Source organism: Struthio camelus, chromosome 18 (genome assembly GCF_040807025.1).
Source record: "Struthio camelus isolate bStrCam1 chromosome 18, bStrCam1.hap1, whole genome shotgun sequence".
NCBI classification, from domain to species: domain Eukaryota; kingdom Metazoa; phylum Chordata; class Aves; order Struthioniformes; family Struthionidae; genus Struthio; species Struthio camelus.
The window spans coordinates 15,375,626-15,397,912 of NC_090959.1; the positions used below are offsets into that span (position 1 = coordinate 15,375,626).

Consider the following 22,287-nt stretch of genomic DNA (forward strand, 5'->3'; position numbering starts at 1 on the left):
TGTGCGGGGGGGGGGGGAAGGTGGGGGGAGAGGGAGCGGCGGCGGCGGCGGCGGCGGGGCCGCGCGCCCCCTCCCGCCCGCGTCCCCGCGGCCGCCTCGCCGCGCCGCGCCGCGCCGCCGTCCGCGGCACCGGGCGAGGGCGGCGCGCGCGGGCGCGCGGCGCGGCGCGGCGCCCATGGCTGGCGGCGGGGCGCAGAGCGTACCATCTGCGCGGGCTCCCCTGCCCGCGCACTGCGGAGGAGCCGCGCGCAGCGATCGCGGCCAGATAATAACAATATTATTAGAGCCTGGAACCGATATATGATAGACACATCATAAAAAAAAAAAAAAAAAAAAGCCCCACCATGTCGGTTGCCTTTGCTTCTGCTCGCCCAAGAGGCAAAGGGGAGGTCACCCAGCAAACTATCCAGAAGGTAAAAAAGCATGCTTTTATACAGACAATTTTAGACATTTGTTCCGTCCATGCTCCTGTAGCTGAGGAAGGAGGCTTATTTCTAAGGTGATCGTGAAAACTCGTGAATTTGCAAGGGCTGCAAAGATGGACAGCTGGAGAGAGAGGTGGGGGAAGGAGGAGGAGGAGGAGGTGGAACAAAGCAAAGGTGTTCAGATCGCTGCAAAGAGAGAGCAAGAGAAGGACTTGCGGAATAAAATGGGGATGGCACGTTATCTGCTGCTTGCAAAGAAAAAAAAATCGCCAATAATGCATTGAAAAATTGCAATAAAATTTGCAGATCTATTTTTAATTTCTGACGGCATATCAGCAGCTCCTGGCCAGGAAAATAGATACATTACCATGAATTAAAATAAAATACTGGATTTGTAAGGGTTTTCTTTTGTATTTGGATGCAGAATTTTGATCTTTTAGAAGGTAGAGGGAGCACCAATTACTGCTGTTTCTCATATGCTATAATTATTATTATATGTAATGCATTTATTGATGTTTAATGACAAAAGGTTTTGAAAGATTTCCTTTGCACATGGGTTTCATATGGAGGCCAAAGGAAAGGGTGCCTAGCCTGGAAGTTATTGTTTTCCTATTTCATAGGATTGACAGCAGGGAATATATACACATGCCCAACATCCTTCATCCCTTCTGCGGACTGTAACTGTAAATAATGAAAGAGGTTGGAAACGTCAATAAAGAACATGTATGGTTTACTGTGACCACTATGTCATTCGTGCTTTTACTGTATTTTTTGTGTGTTCTACACCATATAAATATTTTGTTTATGCAGCTTGTATAATGTGATGGAAGTAAGGTATATGTGTTTTATTATGGTCTATTAGCATGTTATAACTAATGAAGGTTGCTACTCCGGCAGTTAACTCACTGATTGTCGGTACGTTCTGCTGTCAAACCGTTATCTGGTGCCAATTTATGACTTCTAGGGAAAAAAATCCCTCAATGGAAGACTGTTACAGAACAGAGATTAAGGCAGAACAAACTGCCACAAGAGAGATTTAAGAGTATGACTTAAATCTCGGGAGACTATTTGGAAACTAATCCCATTTTGTACATGTGCTTGCAGCACATGTAATGTTCTGACCCAATTAATTTTAAATGCTAAAATATTTCAGAATTAGTAGCTAAGTTTTTCTTAGCCACTTTGGCCAGAGCTGTTGGGTGTTAGGACAGAATTTCCTAATTCAGATAGTTTGTACTAAAAACCATGACTGTATCTATAAACAAAGGGCAGCCAAAGTGTCTTCATTTCAATTTTCAAGCACTTTCCTCTTTTCATATTGATAAACTTTATGGGTGCTTGGAAGTGTTGCTTATTTCTTTACAGATAACATGTTAAAAACATTTCCTGTCTCAAGTACGTTTGCTGGCATGGTACTTTAGGACTGTTCATCGATACGGGGCTGTTGGCAGTGGTTTTCTTTTTGAAAGGCACTGATGCTGGGGAAAAGGCTTTGGGACATAACAAGTAAATGGTTTTTATAGTCAAATAGAAGATATGGGACAATGTGAGAGGAGGAACAGATGCTGGGATGGGAACTCACGATGGAAGTTCTTATTAAAGCAAGCTTTTTAGAACACACCGGTTTTATTGAAAATAATTGTTTTGATCTGTATTCATAAAACACTTTTATTTATTAACTCAATCTTAATAGTCTTTCAAAGCTTTCATTATTCCAGTGCCAGCTATCTTCCTTAAACAAAATTTCACAGGAAGAAGTTAGAGCTTTGGACAATGCAGAAGTGATGGCGATGCTTTAAAACAGTTCAGCAAATAGCATTTGCAGGACAGTTAACTTTTCCATTTCTGCTACGTGATGGAGATTAGAACCCAGTTCTTTTTTCGCAGTAAATGTCAGGACATCAGAAGCTATTCATTATTCCTTTTTCATTTAGCAAAAATGTTCTTCAGGTAATTGTAGAAGCATAGACCTTTTCTGATAAAGTTATCTGTAATATTGCTTGGACTCTTGGTATTGCACGCTTATCTTAATTGCATGTGAAAATGCTGTTGTCAGTGACGTTTAATAGGATAACCGAAAAGGACTGGTTTATATGCTTTGCTAATTCTGCATGCAGAATTTCATTGACACGGATGAAAATTCTGTGCGACAACGAGTACAGAGTATGAAACAAAGAGCTGCATTGTGAATCAGGCGGGAGTATTTTCTCTTAAAATTATATGCTGCACCCGGGTTGCCATGTGAGCAGAGGCACGCAGGCAGGAGGAATATGGATTCTTGTCTGACTGAATTCTGACGTTCCCTGTCAGCGCGCAGGAGACTCGCCGGCTGACCTGCCTCGACAGGCCACGGCAAAACCACTGCTCCTCAGACCCTTGGACGTGACGTCCCTTACAGGGATTACTACGAGTCTGAGCAGCCACCATCTGTGATGGACAAGGGCGCCCATTAGCTCAGTTAAGTTGTGCCCCAACTTGCAAATTACAAGCAAGAAGCAGGACAAGCTGAGTTCTCTAAGGGAATGACTAGCTAGACTGCAAGTGCATAAAAAAGACTCTTCTGCTCATTCTCCCATAATCTGTCCCTTTCTCTGCATTCAAATGAGTCAAGAATTTGTTTTGAACGGAAGACACACCTACATGGATTAATTCATATTTAGCTCAGATGAAAAAAACATTATTCTCTCCTGTGCGATAGAGTCCATCCATCCTGATGACAGATTGACTCCAAATCCCAGTCTTCTGAGCACTTAATATCAGGGGTAATACTTACAAATTGTGTTATGTAGTATGGTTTTGCCTGAGCCAGGCTTAAATTGGTAAATATTGCTTTAATTTTTCCACTTAATCCTCTGCAGAAAGCTTGCATTTCCAAGGAAGTTAGGGAAAAGAGACAAACTATTTTCTTTGAAGTTTTGAAACAAGTCAAAGCATTTTTCAGCCAATTTGTTGTATAATAAATTCATTAAATAAATGTCAATTTGCATTTTGTCCAGCAATCCTGATTTTTTTTGAAACAAATCGATCCCTGATATTACTGAAGGAAGCTAAGCTAGCAGCCACTGAGCTACTGATACACACAAGTAAACTGGTGTATAATTACTGTGCATTTTTTGTTTCAGTCCTCTCTTCTTAGAACTGAACTGCCACAAAGGACGCACTGGAGATAAAATTATCTTGCATGAGATTTCAATGTATCTAGCAGTACAAATTACACACTTCTGTCAAGTTCAGTAGTCTGCTCATGCTAGTTCTGTGCAGGAAAAATAGGTTAGGTTTAAATTGTTTGAAAGTAGCTTATTATTTGAAAGTAAGTATATTAGTAAATCTGAAGTTTTTGAAAGAGACGGGTGATAAGTTGGAATGAGAGAGGTATTTCACACAGAAAGTATCCGTCTTCAGTGCCAAAATCTATCTGGCATTTAAGGAACAAAAATACATCCTTTAATTCTTCTGTGTTGGATATTTCATCTAACTCCTTTAAAGGTAACTGCTTACAAACGGATAATTTGAGAAGCACACTGCAGTGGCTCAGCGAAGTCCTGTGGATATGCTCTGGCCAAATAGCAGTACAATTCACGTTTTTTATTCAAATGCCTTTAGCTGATGGGTTGCTGCCTACTTCACAGCTATCAATGGGGATTCCATTGCTTTATCTAGTTAGGAGAATTCTTTTTTTAAACAGCACCAGAAGAAAGGTATTCCAAAGATAATGTCACCCCTCAGTTAATTTAGATGTTTGGTTTTAAAGAGACAAGTCATCTGGTTAAAATTGAAACTAAAATGTTTATTAGCCCAGTCTATGTCCTGATTTTGGGACTTCCGTACTCTTACTTGCAGTAAATTGCAAGGAAACATCTGAGCACAGACGCTCTGACTGGGTTGCATGTAACAGAAGGGAATTACGGTCACTCTTGCAGTTGTTTTTTTATTGCAGATCAAATTAGAAATCATCTAGTGAAATGTGGTTTTGAATGAGAAATACTGGAGAAAAAAAAGCTGATTCAGCTCAGCCATAAATCCCTCTGTAGGCCGTGTATACAAATGAACAGACCCATGGCACACAGCAAAGAGAACTCAAATGACTCTTCAGCTCTAAAGCGAAGTGAGGTTTCCAGGCTGCTCATTAGTGCTATAGCCTCTTTAACAGGCTGCCTTTGAAACACTTTCAGTGTTGTAGTAGGCTACTTAGCATAGTAGTGGCTACTTTACACATTGCATACCTGCATGAAAAGAAGAAAAAATGCTCTAGAGGTAAAGGCAGAGGGAAGTTTGGGGAAGTCAGCCCCTGGAGAATGTTCTGATGTCAACCTGTTTGAACAAATACACATATAGGTGCGTGCACATACACAACGTGGTAGATCTGAGGTCCAGGGTTGTGGCATAAGCAGATACAATGTATATCTACTCCCTGAGGCTAGAGTCTCTTACAGTAAACGTTTCAGACTGCCAGATCTGAAAATGAGGGAGATCTGACTTCAGGAAATTTGGAGGGTCTAGACTCAGCTCATGTTAAATGTGTCCCATCACCACAATTACACCTGAGTTGAGACTTTTGAAAATAGTTAGTATAGGTCAAATACTGTATCAGGTTGTTTTCTGGAATTAGAAGACAATCAGCCTGCCCCCAACACCCATGAAGCAGGTTTACGAGATATGGTTATGAAATGTTGGTTTTACAACTCTCACAGTTGTTTCTTGTCTTTCAGGACAACAGATAGAAGAAAGTAAGGACAACTGGCCAATCTGAGTAAAAAGTTAACATTTGAACACAGATGTCTGTTCAGGGCTATAGCATTGTGTTCTGGATCTCTTGACTAGTGCAAACTAAGCCATGTGTACATTTCCCCCCTAACTGTTGGGCCCAAATTCATCTCATGTTAGTTACCTGTATGGTTTTCTGTCCAGTACGTAGGAATTAGAGAGTTTCCAAAACTGTTCCAGCTCAAAAGCTTTTCAGTAAACTGTAGCAATGTGACTGATGACAGATAGCGCTGTATAAGTTTATATTCTGGTCACCTTTAGGACACAGTGGAAATGTGTTTAAAAGGCACAGCCCCGGGCTCCAAAAATACATAAAAGGTACATAACAAATTTACTTGGGATCAAAGATACGTTAATCAGAAAAACAAAACAAAACATCCAGCTCTTCAACTGGTAAACCCTAAGCATCGTTTACCTTATGCATCTCTAGAGAAAGTCCAGAACCATGCAAACGTAACCTAATGGGCTCAGTTCTCTCTGTTACCACCTACCAAAAATGGTGAAACAGTACCTGAGTCTAGTTTTTACCAACAAATAGTACTTGCGTCTGTTTTTTTATCGCCAAAGTCTTCAGTCTACAGTTCTTGTGAGCTGTGATTTTATGGTACAGCTTTCAGTACTATTAGGGGCATCTTCTCTTTCAGTGCTATTAGCAATCCTGCACTGCTTATCTCCCTTCCAATTTAAAATGTGATAAAGTTGTGAATTGTTACGGGTTGCCTCTAATAAGTCCTACACAGAATCAGTAGTCTGAAATCGGAGAGCTACATATTGAGAATTATCTTAAGAAATACTTGATTTTTTTCCATAATTGTTATGATTTATTACTCCCGCTAAAAGACAATAGTTATTGGAGCAAACTGGAGCCATACCTAGCCCTCTTTCTGCATTGGCTGATTCTGTTGTAATATTTAGTTCCAGTCAACACATTTCATTTTTGTAAGCCATTCAGACTTTTGATTTCCTATTACCATTCCAGGTCCTTTATAATATCGCAAGGCGACAAAAGTGCACCAAACACCATCCATGGCTAAAAGGGGCGAATGTGGAGTTATCACAAAAATAACAAACTTTAATTTGATTCTCATAGTAACACATGTTGTGATCACATTTCTTTTATGCAGATGCTAGATGAAAATCACCACCTAATACAATGTATTATGGATTATCAGAGCAAGGGGAAAACCGCAGAATGTACTCAGTGAGTATTATGAGTTTTGGGATATGGTAGAGATTTTGTATGTGCTTTTTATCAAGAACAGTACTGTGAACAGTTCTGTTCAGTGGTCATTGAAAAAATATCTGGATTGTTCTTTTTTAGATTCACTTGAATTAAGTGAAGTATTATATGAAGTCTATGTTGTTCTTGGGAACCAAGAGGGTTTTTTCCTGTGCCGTTGTTTTCCTTTATTACCTTTGACTATTTTGAGAAGTGCCACTCCAAAAAAAAAATGGAGTGGGTAAAAAGCAAAGGAAAAACTACATGAAAATTAAAAGAAATAGGATGATTTGTAAAGCAAACTTTCTTGAAATTAAAAACAAAGCTGAAAATACCAACAGTTTTACCTAAATGAAAATTAAAAGCTGACCATAGTTTGTCCCTACAGTATCCCTCACTAGATAAACACTTCTGGAATGTAAGAGGCTATTACTGATAAAAAACAAAACTGAAATACAGCATAATTTTAACTTTAATTCAATTTAATTCTGACTGGTTCCGTAGCAAGAACTCGCACTGATATTAACTGTAGGTAAATTGCAGGGTTCAGCACATGGGCTGGCCTGAAAGTAGGAAAGGTGATTTGTGAGAAATACAAAATTCTGACTGTGGAATATTTTCTTTCAAGTTGTTTTAAGGACTCAGTTCTGCCTAAACAGTTTGGATTAAACCTCCTTCATACTGTGTTTTATAAACCATGTGTAAATAAAATCACAGAATACTGTAGGCTGGATGAAACTTTTTGAGATCACCTGGTCAGAGCAAGACCAGCTTTGAAGACAGATCCAACTTCAAAGTTAGATCACATTTGTTAATGTCATATTCAGTTGAGTTTCATAGCACATGAGAGGTGTCTTCCTCATATACAAATGAGAGTTCTGTTCTGATTTGCTGTGAAGGGCATTCTTAAGAAATGTGTGCGAGAAATTATCGTGTTTTGCATTAGGAGAATAGACTATAGTCCCAGAGTGATGATGCATGCTTTGGAGTTCAAAGCGTTTAGAATATTTTTAACAGATCATTTATGACAGCATTTATAAAGATGTATGAATTTGGGGTTACTGGACTACTTGTTCTGTGCAGACTCATTACATATAAGTAGAATCAGGTACAAAGTTAATAACATAGTTTCATCAGAAAGGAATTAAACATTAAGGATCAGTGATGTTGTTATCTATGGCTAAAACAATATGCATGTAGACTTACCACTTTATTTCACTGCTTACTATTTCTAATCTTGAAAGCAAAATGCTTTTATAAACATCACGGGTTAAATCTCAGTCAGGAAGAATGGCCACATGTGTCCCGTAAGAGATAAAACTATGGGGCCAAAGCTAGAAAGTTCTATTTTCAAAAGAAGCATCTAAAGAAGAGACATTCACCAAAGAAGTTTATGGTTCAGCTCTAGATGGGTTCAACATACAATTCCATGCTTCTCTCTTACTCGTGCCACCATTCTGGCTTCATTTTGGCCGCTCTTCCCCCTTCCCACCTGTTTTTTTTTCCTTATTAGAAGGAAAATCACACTAAAAAAGCATTTCTTTTTGCCTTCTTGGAACCCTCCCTGCTTCCAAGAGTTGACTCTTCACTTTGCTCAATAGCACAACTGTTGGATTGTTTTTGGGTGCCCTCCTGTTCTTCATTATAGGCTTTTCCAGTTCATTGAGAACCATGAAGAAGCATAAATGGTTCTTGTGCTGCTTACTTGAGTAAACACTTCAGCTAAAGCACTCTTGAAAAAAATCTTGTTCTTCTGAGCTTGCTGGCAGGGGAAACAGGTTTTGGTTTTTGGACTTCTGGAACTTAATTACTACTAGAACCCTGGTTAGACAGAGGAAGAAACTGTGGCTAATTGTTAGAGCAGCTGACTGGGTGTCCATACTCAAAGACTGAGATCCCAACTTCACAGTTCATCAAAGCGCTTTCAAAGAAGCGTGTACTTTACCTCTCCTTTCCCCCATGAGTTTACCCGTTTGTGAAACAGCTGTTGAACACCCTGATCCTTCATGAAAAGCAAGGACAGCACAGAAATAGATCATTATTATTACTATTTATTATGATAGATGCAGAGTGGACTAATGTAACCTGACTGTCATTGGTAGGTACCAAAAGAAGAAAGGTTTGCAATTTTCCATATTGTTTACTCTTTCCAAATAAGCTTTACTCCTTATTCTGTAGATACCAACAAATCTTGCACAGAAACCTGGTTTACTTGGCAACAATAGCAGATTCTAACCAGAATATGCAGTCCTTGCTTCCTGCTGTAAGTACCAGTGCTATTGTCAGATACATTTGCTATGTCAAAGGGAAATGTTCTTTGATACTGTTACTGATCACTGTCAGTAAACCCTTTTTTAGTATTTTTCCAACTAAAAGTTGTCAAGAATTCAGTAGATCACTAAACAAAACAAATGCTATTTTACTGTGTTTAAAACATATATGTTGAGACATCTGTGTTAATCTCTCTCCTCTGTAGATCAAGTTCTACATACTGTAAATGAGACAATGGTACAGGTCTGAACAGGACCCATTTGTTCCAGAGTCGTTATTCTTTACTTATTCTTACTGTTTTCTTTACTCAGGAAAAAATGCCACTATTTTACATCAAATTTGTAATTCCGCATTTGGGCATTAGTTTGTCTTTAAACATTATTGTTCTTCCTAAATGGATTGATTTTGAAATTATCACATGTAACACAAAACGCATAATAGCCTTATGCTTGACAAAGGTCAGTCTGTGAATACCCTTCTGTATAGTCTTTGCTAATGCATACCCTCTCAGCAGCTACGCTCAGACTAGCATAAAATGAAATTCAAATAAGTGTAGAAGAATGAGCACAGGGGCCAGACTATTATAAGCACAATTTTGAGATCTTCAGTGTGCTGCCTGCTGGCTTCCCTGTGTCACGCTGAATGTCATTCACACATAGTACTCTAATGAAGAAAGGTCTACGCAAGCAAGCCCAAAATGTGAAGGAAGCACATATTTAGTTGAGGCAGTTTTTATTCATAGTCAGGCTAATTTGGGGGTTATTATTTTTCTAATTAAAACCTAACCAAAAATTTGCTTCTCCCCCTTGTTATTTGCAGCCACCAACGCAAAACATAAACTTGGGCCCAGGAGGAATGACTCAGAGTGCATCCAACCAATCTCTCCATTCGCAGAGCAATCTCAGTGATGCAATTGGGACGGGCCTTCCTCCTTCCTCCCTCATGCAGAGTCAGATTAGCAATGGTGAGCTTCAGTCCCCTTTGTGCTGTTTTGCTGTTGCTTGGCAACAAAGTCATTAATGCCGAATATACTTGCAGAGCTGTAAAAGACCTCTTCTAACTCACCTTTCAGGCATATGGGGATTTCAGGCACATGCTGGAATCATCACAAAATGGCTACAGTCAGTAATGGTGTTGGGTTCGGCAAGGACTCCAGTGTGCTTAATACATTTCTGTAGGGGAAATAAAGAGAACTTTTAAAATTTGTAATGAAAATCACCAATTAAAGATGCCTCCAAGGTTTTAATAAGAAAAATCATATACTGCACTAATTTTCTCTTGAAGGTGGTTGGGTTGGTGAGAGCGAGGCAGAACTGTTTGCGCAACTAACTGCAGAACTAAGCCTATAGACTGCAAAGACCTTCCAGGACAAAGGCCTTTTTAAAAATAAAATGGTGTTAAATCAGTCTTCATCCTTGCAAAGATTGCAGCAATTGTCCTTTGGCTTGCAGAGATTGTGCTGTATAGCCAAAGAGTTTGCACAGATATTTTATATGTATATGATAAAAATACAACTTGGTCATTTCGTTTCCTTTGTTCTTGCAAGTAAAAAGAAACTAACTGAAAGAAAAAAGAAGGATTTTAGTTTTTTGAGGGTTTTTTTTTTTACTTTCTGTATTTTATAGTATGATTCATCTGTTTGTTTAGTTTGTATTTCATAGTTATTTAGACAGTTTTTGTTTCTGTGGGTCTTTCCCAAAGTGACAGAGAGAGAAAAACAGTTTCTATAAATAGAAGTATCTGACTGTAAAATCACAAACCTTGGCAGGGGACTCAAGAGCAGATGCAAGCCATGAAATTACTTCTGACTTAAAAATCTGTTTGTGGTCAAGCTGATAGTACCTTTAAAACTAATGGATGAGATAGCTACTTTAAACAGTTACAGCTTGTAAAGTGAACGTATTACATTTATCTGGGCCTTCTGGAAGATGTTTGTTACTTACAATATAAGTATTATAAGAAATCCATCAAAAATACGTTTTGTGTTACTAAGAATCTACATTTTCACTGTTATCGTAGCTGTTTTTTCTTATTCTTTGCCCACCCCCAATTCTTTATACTAATTCAGTGTTGGCGAAAAGAGCCAAACTGGCAGTCTGGGAGGCTAAAGTCATCCACAGAACAGAAACAGCCAGGCCAGTGACAGTGCAAGTCTACATCATGTTGCCCCAACCTAGTACTCCAACCCAGCCTGAGATGTGGGGGTCTGAGGGCAGTTAAGGCTGCATCCAGTCACTGCTACTGAGAGCCTGTCACCTGGGTAGTGCCAGGTACTTTGTCATGAAAATATCAGTCCACTGGAAACTAGACTGAAAACGTATCTACACTTCAAAATGAAGGTGTGACTGCAGAGTGCACTAGCTTGTCTCTTCTGGCGTAATATAAGTAGCCTAGGTAACAGCAGCAGTGATGGTATGTGCACCGCTGCTGGTGCCTGTTCTGAGAATAGAAACCTGCCACCCTGGGGCCTGGGGACACTCACCTTGGTTGCCAGTTTCTACTGCTACTGTCTCTGTGCCAGCTACAGTTAACTTAGCACAATTTTGCTATGTGACACCCCTTTCTTGATGTGTAGGTATACTTTGAGACTGAAAAAGTATTTCATATAGATCAACAATTACTGGACAGCATTATTTGTTGCAAATTAGGAATAAATGCACACAAGCTATTCTGGTAATATGGGTTCCAGTACTTGTGAAAAATATTCATCTAGTGGCGATAGAGATGAAAGTCTGTGTAATGAACGAGTACAGCATTGTAAAAGAGGGAAGGGTGAGGAAGAACATATTAAAGCTGTTACACACTATTGTCGGCAGCCAGGACTTTACAGGAATCACCTCTAGAGGACAGTAACTAGGTAACTTCATCCATGCATGATGATTATCATGACTATCAGTAGCTAGGTTAGCTACTGTAATGATAATTCTGTTGATGGGGATAACTAAAACAATGAAAAAGAAAACACTGAGTTTTCAAGTAATCCACCAGCCACAAGGCAGTGATTCTTCATGCCTTAGCTATGCAGGCAAAACTATTACATTCGAACAACAACCAGCAAACTCAGCTGAGTCCGAATAGAGTTGAGTCCAACTGAGAATCTTGACTATTCAGAAATTATGAATGAGGCCTTTCAAAAAAAGACATGACTGTCTTAGATTCATGAAAGTATGAAAAACGTTCAGTGCTTGTATTAAGCTTTTTGTTTTAGTGCTTTTATTTAAATACTTCTGGTCATGCTTTCATATTTTTCTTTACAACCACAAATTAAACAAATCTTTTTTTGTGTTAAAGAAAGCTGAGATTCTTAAGTTTTCCCATGCAAATAGTGCAAGATTTACCAACACCAGCTTAACTGTAAGCTCCATCTCTCCCCCTCAGAATAATTACAGGCTCCATTCGAACACCATGTTGTCTTGTGTTGCACTGAAAAAGTACAAAAATGTAGCAAAACATGGGGCTTGATCTCTGTTGCAGTATATTGACCAGGTTCCACTAGTTTCAGTAGAGCTAGCTCTGTTACCTGTTATTGAAAATGCTGCCTGCTTCTCTCTACCAGAGGAAAATATAATAATCTACAGCAAATTTTCTCATTTTGATGTTTATAAATACGATTAAGAATAATTAATGATGTTTTTAGTAAGAAAACAACACATTTTCAGAGGCTGTAGATACACTCAATAACTGTGAATTAAAATACCATCTAAACACTGCAACGTAATTCTTTCTCCCTTAGGGATTCTGCATGTCTCCCATTCCAAATTCACTTAACACAAACCGTGAAACAATACACAGTAAAAACAAACAACTTGTCAAGACTCACTCATGAAAGTATTTACAGCAACAAACAGCAAAAAAGAAGGACCAGATTGTCCCCAATTTTAGTTATTCAACAGCAATAGAATTAAAAAACAATTAAGCATACCACCAGCGAAGCAGGATAATACTAACAATCCTGGAATGCAGTTGCAGCAGCTTGATAGTTATATGTAGTGAGGTCGGAAAAGGAGTACCATAACGACAGGGATTATTATGGTGACTTGGAAAATTTATCGTTAGAAAGTCTGAGGTACTTTCAGTCAAACTTCAGGAAAGAGAGAGACTGGCTTGTCCTCTGAGGAGAGTGTCCCTTGGTGCTTCCTAAGCCCCAGCTGAGGAGAAGTTTGTTGGTTACAGAGGCGCTGAATGTGCAGCAATGTGTGAAGTATTTATCAGCCACGAGCGTGCCTTCCCATTGTCACCATTTGCGTGAAGGGGCAAAAGGAGTCAATAATCTGCTGCACAAGAGGAAGGAAAGGACAAATTTCAAAGGGCTAGGATGTTTCTAGAGTCCATGTATTTTTTAAGTATCTGAAACTACTGGCATTTGTTAATTCTGCTGCCTGCAAGAACTGTGGCAGCCTGTGGAGAACTAACTGGTTGCATGCCGCTGCTGCTGATTTTTTTCTTCCTGTCTGCAATTCTATACAGCCTGGGTTTGGCAGCCAGGAAGAGGAGGATCACTCTTAACTTTGCAGGAGGCAGGTTTGATTTGTCTGTAGATAGCAGGAAATTTTAATAATGAGGAATTTTTTTTTGTTTTGCCTTATCATAAGACATTCTTAAAAAGGCTGTGAGGGCTTTAATGCTCACTGTACATTGCCAATAATAGCACAGATTTTCTTGTTGCTCTCTCTAATTTTTCTAGGTCCTAATCACGTGTCTATGCAGCAGTCAGGCCAGAACACTATGCCCACAACCTCTCTGAGTATGACTGTCAGCAGTCATGGAACTGGGCCTGGTTATAGCCATACAGTGCCTGCATCTCAGAATGTGCCAATGCAAGGCCAGGGGTCAATAGGCAATTATGTCTCTCGAACAAACATCAACATGCAGTCTAATCCAGGTAAATTCCCTCTTCCTCCTTCTGGGCCAACATGCCTTTTCAGTGACCTCAGAGGTGTACCACACATGAATGTGTTCTGTAAATATTTGCTGTAGACAGGGACAAACACACAAGAGGAAAAGATGGCTTTAAGACATCTTTGCATTTCAAGGTGTCAGGTACCAGTATAAGTCAGAACAGTTTGAGACTTGCTTTAACTTACATCAACTCGCTTTAACTTACATCAACTTGCTATGGTTTGCAATGAATTGTGGAAAAGAGGTTTAGCTACAAGTGCAACAGCACTGTCTTACAGCCCCTGAAAGCAAATCCCACAACTGTGGGAGGGAATTGGCAAAGCAGCCTTATCCTAGCTGAACTAGCCTGCCAGACACATTTACTGTTTGTACAGTACTACCCCATTCTTATTATATTTCTGATACTTCACACCACTTGAAGGGCATAAAGAGACTAGCAGGCACCTCCAAATTAATCCCTGACATGTAAAAGTGATTGCCACTGGCTACTGAATGGGATATCTGATGCTTAAGAATTCTTTCAGATAATGTGACATTCAGGGAGCAAATACATCCTAAAATGTCAGTTTATTTTAACTGTCATCAGGTACATAATAAGATTGGAAGAAGAGAGAGTTGATTAGTGAAGAAAAGCAGCAATGAATGAGGCAGGAGGCAGAGAGGAACAAATATCAGTTCTTTCTTTCTTTAATCGTACTATAATAATGATTACGTTCTTTTAAATAATCTAACAATAATCAAGGCTAGATGTATTTTTAAATGTCTGACTGAAACAAATGACAAGAACTGACCATGGAATAACATCCTTTTTGGATTACAGTGCAGAAGCGTTAAATATATGTAGTAGGAAAACGTCTCCCCCTGTGGAAAATTCACAGAATGATCAGGATGCAAGTTTGTGGCAGGTTTTAACTTGCTTCCAAAGAGACTAGGGAGAGAACTGTCGCATCCTTTTAGAAAACAGTATTTTCCATGTACATTATAGTCTCTATGATGCACCAGCAAGCAGCAACGTCACATTACAACTCAGCACAAGGAGGGAGCCAGCATTACCAGGGGCAGTCCTCCATTGCCATGATGAGTCAGAGCAACCAAGGCAACAGCATGATGGGTCAGCGACCAATGGGCCCTTACAGAGCTTCACAGCAAGGTAAAATCTATTATTAGATTAATGATATTCAGTCATTCCCGTGGGGTAGATACGTCAACAGGATTTCAAAGTCACATTTATGAATAGGGAATCCCAGCTGGGAAAAGAGGAAATCTTGAATAGTGAGAGTACAATGACAATCAGAAGACTCTTACTCTGTTTTCAAGGTTCGCTTGTTTATTTATGTATTTATTTCAGCTGTTTAGAAACAATTCTGCCTAACAGAGATCATATACCACTAAAGGAAAAGATGAACAATTTGATACACAGCTCACTGAAGCCACTGGGAATATTTCCATTTCCTTCAAATGGCAGTGGATAAGTCCTAATATGGCAAAGTTAACAAGGAAGGCATTTCTGTAAACAAGATATTAGTTAGCCAGCAATTAATATAAAAAATTCATCCGAGACAAGGAAAACACTAAAGGATAACAACCGTGCTCTAATACCTCTCTGGAAAAAGTTTTATGAAGTAAAGAAAAAGCTAGACTGATTGTAATATAAACTGAATTTTGCTAGGAAACAAATTCAGAAACATATTAATAAATGAATTAATTAAAGCGTATTTAATGCTAACTACAGTATTAAGCATGAAATACATTCCTCTGCTTTTTAATAACTCCGTTTAGTAGATGAAATGTAGCCATTACTTTTGATATTGCCACATAACAGTGGTTTTTAGGACATGCTACTGACAATTGCATAATTACAATTTCAGCCAGCTTTTTTCCGAGACTAAGAAGTTATTTGCTTTTTCTAGTGAGCAAAACATCTTTGAAACAGTTCTCAGCATACGTAACTTGTTTACTTGTCCAGATGTAAACACTGTTGTCTCCAAAAATATTTAGATAACAGAAACATCCCTTAAGAGTTCACGGACTCAGTATGTTCTCGCTTGTCTTTGCCTTTCAGGTTCCTCGCAACAGTACATGGGTCAGGAGGAGTATTACAGTGAACAGTACAGCCATGGACAAGGCTCGTCAGAACCTATGAATCAGCAATATTATCCAGATGGTAATTCCTCTGAGCTGTAGTCACTGTAATACCGATAAAGTGTAGAATAGTATGACTGTCACATCTAAGGATGTGGCAAATCCGTAGGAATTGTTTCCAATTTAAGTGCTAGAAAATTCTAATCCGCAGCGCATGAGAGTCTGCGTATGCATTCACATCATATTCAACCTCCCGTCTGGGGAGATACTTCCTCTTAGCCTCATCTTTGTGCCTAAGCAGCTTCTTCAATATTTGTATTCAACAATACATATATAGTTACATCAACAATGTATCAGGTAAATCTTTGCAATTCCATCTTTTTCTTGCAGGACATGGGGATTATGCCTATCAGCAGTCATCCTATACTGAGCAGAGCTATGACAGGTCATTTGATGACTCTACACAGCACTATTATGAAGGAGGTAGGAGAATGTATTGGCATTCTTTGTAAACCAAAGCTCTGATCCCCTAAAATACTGGCTAAGGATACAGCACATTTATGAAATATGACTTGTAATTTGTGCAACATTAAACTGCTACTTAGCTATTACTTAAGGAATGTCCAGGAAATGGAATTTAGCTATGTGTACTATTTTTTAAACCAAAAGTGTATCAGAATCTATATAGAATATCATGTCAGCAATTGTACCGTGAGGCAGTCATGCTGTGAAGCCTTGTGGGATCAATGATAGCTTGTACATAGCCTGATGTTCCTTAGAAAAATGATCCTTGGATGTACCTGAGCCAGGTGGAACTATAGCCATGGATATTAAACCTTTTTTGCTGTGGGAAAAAAGACTTCCAGGATACCAGTATCCTCCAACCTTAAAAAAATTGCATAATGAACATTTTATATAATGCAGATAAAGGTAACTATATTAAAATGGAAGGTTATGAGGTTATGATGACAAAGGTAAGCTAATGTGCTGCAGTTAGAAATGGGGTTCAGAGCTGGAAGTGCAAACGCCTAGTGGTTACTTCCAGGACCAACTTTTTTTAGTCTTGCTTAATACACCTTACAAATTGTGAAAAACAGTGGGTTAAATGAGACTGATCTTTGAAAATCACCAATACTATGAGTTCGCAATTCTACCACTACAAAAATCTGAACAACTGTATATCAATATATTCAGTGATACTACAGGATAACTAAAGTCTAATTAACTGCAAAAATATTAACGTAATCACGATACAGCTAGATGGCATTTAGGAAAAGCAAGCTTCTATTGTATAATCTCCATTCATTCTGCAGTTTCAGGATCCTGCAAATGGAATTTCCTTCTTAGATGTTTTAAAAAATATCAGTAGCAACTAAATGTCTGCTCTTTCTGGGGTATACAAATGAACATTATTATGATCTTGAAGAGAATACTGTGAGAGGGCTTCCTGAGAAACTAGCTATTGCACTGTGGTGCTCTTATCTTTGTGCTCTTTTCTTCTGGAACGCTTTTTGAGTTAAAAAAAATCCTTTTGGAAACAGGTTGCTTGTTTAGTGATGTGTATACATAAACAAACAACTCCCTTTCAAAAGAACTAAAATTCACAAGAGGAATAAACTCATCATGACTGACATAATGCAAGCATCTGTTTCTGAAGAGCACTCTTCTATGAGTTCCACGTCAAAGCTCCTGACTCCTTTATTCTCCTTATGAGTAGCATGTACAAGAGACACCTGGCTCATCTATGACCAAGCTATTTCAATTTTTCTCTCTTTAGGAAATTCTCAGTATAGCCAGCAGCAAGCAGGATACCAACAGGGAGCTGCGCAACAGCAAACTTATTCCCAGCAGCAATACCCAAATCAGCAAAGTTACCCAGGACAACAGCAAGGATATGGTAAGAAAACTGCCACTGCCACTGACATGGCAAGTGCTTGCAATCCTTCATCCTGACGCCTTCATTCCTAACCTAAATTTGCTGCAAACTATTTTCTTGAGTAACCTTGACACCCACTTACCAAAACTAGCCAAAAAGCATTGCGTAAAAAGGGATTCTGTACAGTAACATACATTAATGTAGCACTGCATGCCATACTGCTGTGTTATCATACTGAATACGTTCTCTTTTGAGGAGTTGAAAATGTTATGTAGAAAATACACTTATGCCTCATATTGACTTTCTTACAAGTGTAGATAAGAGGTCACTACATTAATTCTCAGGCTTCCTACACATCTAATACCTAGCCAACTGACATGAAAAAAATAACATCTTATAATTAGAGAGAATTACCACTCCCTCATTTGGATTTCTTGCCACGCCGTACGTGCTTTATTATCACTTGGTGAGGAACTGAGGCTAAAGGAAAAAAGTGAAAGTGCTTTGAACACGCAGCTAACACTACCAGAGGGATTTGCAACGATTCAGATCACCAGTGGCAGTGCTCTCCCCTGCCATCAAAAGCATCCATGTTTGATGTCTATGCTTGAATTCTCTTACTGATTGGAGGCACCTTGGATGCATTCTGTCTTTGGGGAAAGAGACCATTTCAAATTACGCAGCACAAAAACAGGGCCTTGAGAGACTGGGGATAATCTAAATACTAGCTTCAAGGAAGGGGATTTCTGGTGCATCTCCCAGATGTGATACTTGACCTTGGATGGACAATGTTAACAAAAATTGATAAACTGAGGTTGACATAGACAGCAAGTCTGTTTTAAAAATGTGAGATCTCATGAAATTGAACCTACACGTTTTAAAAGTTAACTAAATTACGGTGATCTGGCCGCAGTACTAGTAGATGTTTTGGATTACTCAAACCAGACATGCTCTGTGAAATTACATCCAGCATTCAGTTTATAATGTTCAAATCTGGCCTGCTCACTCTAGAGGTTCTCCTGCATAAAAATCCACCAATGCTAAAGAATAAATGCCATGTAACAGTCTGTACACTGAATCTACAGTCCCCCCGCAAAAGAAATAAACATCCACATGCAGTTGTGTGATTTACATGTGATGCTAAATTATCTTTACATGCAAGAGGTTTTTGAAGTGTCTAGCTGATCAGCAGTGCTTATGGTGGCGCAACCAGGTGAAACAGGAAGTTAATCATGCTATTTCTACTAAAATTGAAGGCCAGGTAGCTTGCATATTGGTAATAATTGAGCTGTGCTAATACAGACTTCAGGAAGGCTAATCACTGAGTAGTGTAGCGAGCGGTTCCGAGCAGAGTTTAAAACACGAACAGAATTATACGCTGCTGCATCTAGATCATTATTGGTACTAACATTTTCTAGTTTAAAGCTAGCTTGGCTTTGTCTGCAGTATGCTGCAATCACAGTAGTGGGTACTGCTGTAGACATGATGCAAACTTAGAGCTAATTTGCTAATTTTTACCAGGTCCGTAATGTTTGACACTCCAGACAGCTGCAGTACTTACTCTGCTCCAGTTCTGTTTTTGCAGGTAGAATCTGTGGCTGGGAGCTTATTGCTGCTTCACAAATCTCAAGATTCAGGTTAACATTTTGGAAGACCTGAGCAATGTGGGATTTCCCAGAGGAATGTAGAAACTGAATGCCTGGCAACTCGGAAAGGTCTAGGCAAAGTTTACTCACAGTTCATACTTACAGAGCCGACTTTATTACCATCATGTTTTTACACTTTGTCAACCGTAAGTACTCGCCCTGGCAAGTTAAGCTGTACTGATTTCATCCTCTTCTCAGGTCCTGCCCAAGGAGCCTCTTCACAGTATTCCAGTTACCAACAGGGACAGGGGCAGCAATATGGAAGTTACAGAGCTTCCCAGACAGGACCATCTGCCCAGCAACAGAGGCCTTATGGCTATGAGCAGGTAAATTGTCCGAATCTCTGATATAAATTAGCTCTGCCCATAAATCTATTTGACAATTTTATGCAGGCGTATTGGTGATACTTTGCTGAGTCTTTCAAAAGTCAAAAAACAAAGTCAAAAAACAAAGGAAAATTGTCTAACTTACTGCATGTATACCTCAGATATGTTACTCTCCAACACAAGTGTTTCTGTTTTTTTATAGGGACAATATGGAAATTACCAGCAATAAAAGAACACGATCCTGTGTCAGATTCATTTCAATCGCATATCCGTCTTTTGAACTGGATGTACAGGCAGTTTTGATTAATTGTAATATGTTGGTTACCCCTTAGCACAAAGCAGCGTCTGTATGTGAACAGTGTTCATTTCATGCTGGATATGAAGCAGTGCACTACTGGTAACAAGACAATGCTTTAATGGTTTGATATTTGGTGCTGTGTATAGTACTGTATGTTGATACAATGCAGAATTTTTTCATTCCCCCCCCCCCGCCATTCTTGATGTTTCTAAATAACTTTAGGATCATTTGATCACAGTTGTGCCCATTTCTGGAAAACAGCCAGATTGTTCTGCAGTCTGGCTAAATACAAAGCCATTTAGTTCTGTCTCAGTCCAGGGAAGTATCCTAGGGTAGGTTATTGATCGCTGTTTAAGTGGATGCATTGAAGTTTACCTGCCAGCCGCTGAAATCCATGGCTCTTAACTCTACTCCTTTAGAGTGAGGAGAGGGGTACATTCCTTATGAGAAGTCAGTTCCATGCTATAAGATAAAAAGAAAATTAACTGCAATGTCTGCAATACCTACTAGGGCTCACTACCCAAGTCTTCTAATTTAATATATCTGTATAGGTCCCTGTTTCTGTTGTAAAAGATGCAGAAAGATGATCAAAACCTGCATTCAAGAAAACAGTAATCACTAGAGGCACGTTTATATATCCATGTAAACTAAGGTATTTCTATCATGGAAAGAAAAATAGAAGGGAGTCGGAGATCCGGATTGTCAGCCTACTAAATGTCAATATTGCTTTGTATTGTGCTAAGTTAAGAAAAACATCTGGCAAAACTCCGTCTTAAATATGCTACTCAAAATTTTACAAGTTGCATATACACTTTCATGCCAGATTTCCCAGGTTGGTAGCTGGCATCCTTCTTTATTTCTGATTCTTCTATTGCCCTTATTCAGATTTTCCAGCAAGCATTATACACATGAATATTATCAGTTTTTTTGGTTAACTGTTCCTATAACTCCTCATCATTGTTATTTTTCTCTTGTAGCTCAACAGAAGTAGTTCAGAAATGAAAGAAAAAAAATCCATCTTTATTGCAGACAAACAACTAAATTCAGCTTTAATTCTGAAACAATATTATGCACAGAGGAAGGGGGATTGTTAATAGGGCCAACCACTAAGAGAAAACCTATAGAGGGAAAATTAAGAAATAAGAAATAGTGGTACATAGAAGCCAATATGAGTAATTAAAGGTCACTTTTATTCAGTTGTATACATTCTTATAAAGTGTTGAATACAACACTCACAAAGTGCTTATATAACTGATAAATGAAACACCATGGCCAAACTTCTCTGTGGCAAAAGGCTAAGATGACTATACTCCGTGAGCATTTTTTAATGCAAGATTAAATTGAAACTTAGACTATAAAGTAAATATATCCTCTGTAGGGTTTTCTCCTTGTCTTTGTCAGAACTGGTGTATTTATTGGATTCTGAGTTCTAGTACTTTGTATTTGGAAAAAACTAAGACCACAAGGAAAATGAAACATCTCACACTTCATTGCTTTCTTTCCTGTAAAGGAAAAGTCTTTATATGGGACACCCAAACAGTTTACTGTTAAATGTTGTCCAAGCACTGCCCTTGCTACATTAGTGCTTTTAATTGCTGATAAAACAGAAAACATGTTTTTTATTCAGTCCTCATTTCTTTCACCTTTCCTGCTGGTGTTTTCATACAAATAAGTACTCTCAAATATCAAGGGATAGAAAGGAAAAATGATCATTTTCTTTACAATATATTAATAGTACAAGTAGCCAGGAGAATGCAATATTGCTCTTTGCCAGCTTGGAAATACATCTTTTATGTGGTTTTTGAAAGTGCTGAAATAATACTTTTGAGAGAACATGAACAACACTTAAAATGGAACAGCAACATTACATCAATCTGAAATGTCTTACATTAAGAATTTCTTGAATGTTGTGTATATAATGTATTTGAAAGAGCACTTTGGAAAATAGTTTGTACATTTATTTCCTAATTTATACATGATTTTTGGTGTTAATATTTCTAATTGTCAATAACAAAATGTTTATTTAATGTGTTGTCCATTTTTATGTATTAATGTGGAAACAAAGTGATGCCAGCATTTTGACTTCTTCCATTAATTGTATCATCTTCTGTTTTGTAATACAGAATGCTTGAAAATTGTTTAGGTTAAAAACTATCTGGAAATGAAATTGGTGGTACTCTTCTTATGACACAGACTTCTGAATGAAAGAGAAGCAGGTGATAAGGGGAGACTCCTTTATTCATCTTTCTAGAAACAATGCTGAGTTGCACCTTCTCCCCAAGTTCTCTGAAATATGTCAAAGCTAATTTTACATGACAAAAGGTTGTCCCAGCTTTCAAATTCATTAAGTGTTTTTTGATATGCAAAGAGTACACTGTGTGTGCATGTGCAGAACGGACGGCCACAGCTTTCACCGCTCACCTCACAGATAACGTGGAGGGGGTGCGAAGAGACACGTCTTTCTGACTGACATTGCAGCAA

The 22,287-nt window shown here is 38.7% G+C and overlaps 2 protein-coding genes across 3 annotated transcripts in view; both read left to right on the top strand.

The window, feature by feature from the left end:
- Positions 1 to 41: 41 nt before the first annotated feature.
- ADRM1 (ADRM1 26S proteasome ubiquitin receptor) overlaps positions 42 to 22,287 on the top strand; it is a 122,586-nt gene continuing 100,340 nt past the window's right edge. Inside the window, exon 1 of the mRNA XM_068912941.1 lies at positions 42 to 57. The gene's annotated coding sequence lies outside the window, so the exon portion shown is untranslated. The remainder of the gene's footprint in view (positions 58 to 22,287) is intronic.
- On the top strand, positions 147 to 21,970 carry SS18L1 (SS18L1 subunit of BAF chromatin remodeling complex). Of its 2 annotated transcripts, XM_009670673.2 has the most exons (11): positions 147 to 413; positions 6,314 to 6,390; positions 8,587 to 8,671; positions 9,499 to 9,643; positions 13,364 to 13,561; positions 14,564 to 14,728; positions 15,641 to 15,742; positions 16,051 to 16,143; positions 17,438 to 17,557; positions 19,381 to 19,508; positions 19,711 to 21,970. In XM_009670673.2, exons 1-11 carry the CDS (start codon positions 345 to 347, stop codon positions 19,735 to 19,737), a joined length of 1,209 nt encoding a protein of 402 aa, XP_009668968.1. In that variant the 5' UTR covers positions 147 to 344; the 3' UTR covers positions 19,738 to 21,970. The 2 variants fall into 2 exon arrangements, with proteins under 2 accessions (XP_009668968.1, XP_009668978.1); XM_009670683.2 differs by lacking the exon at positions 13,364 to 13,561.

What these genes read in the sequence shown, in the direction of transcription:
- SS18L1 (XM_009670673.2), top strand. Translation starts at nt 345, where the DNA reads ATGTCGGTTGCCTTTGCTTCTGCTCGCCCAAGAGGCAAAGGGGAGGTC. An exon ending in TGCAGTCCTTGCTTCCTGCT is followed by an intron (nt 8,672 to 9,498) that starts GTAAGTACCAGT and finishes TGTTATTTGCAG; the next exon opens with CCACCAACGCAAAACATAAA. An exon ending in GCAGAGTCAGATTAGCAATG is followed by an intron (nt 9,644 to 13,363) that starts GTGAGCTTCAGT and finishes TAATTTTTCTAG; the next exon opens with GTCCTAATCACGTGTCTATG.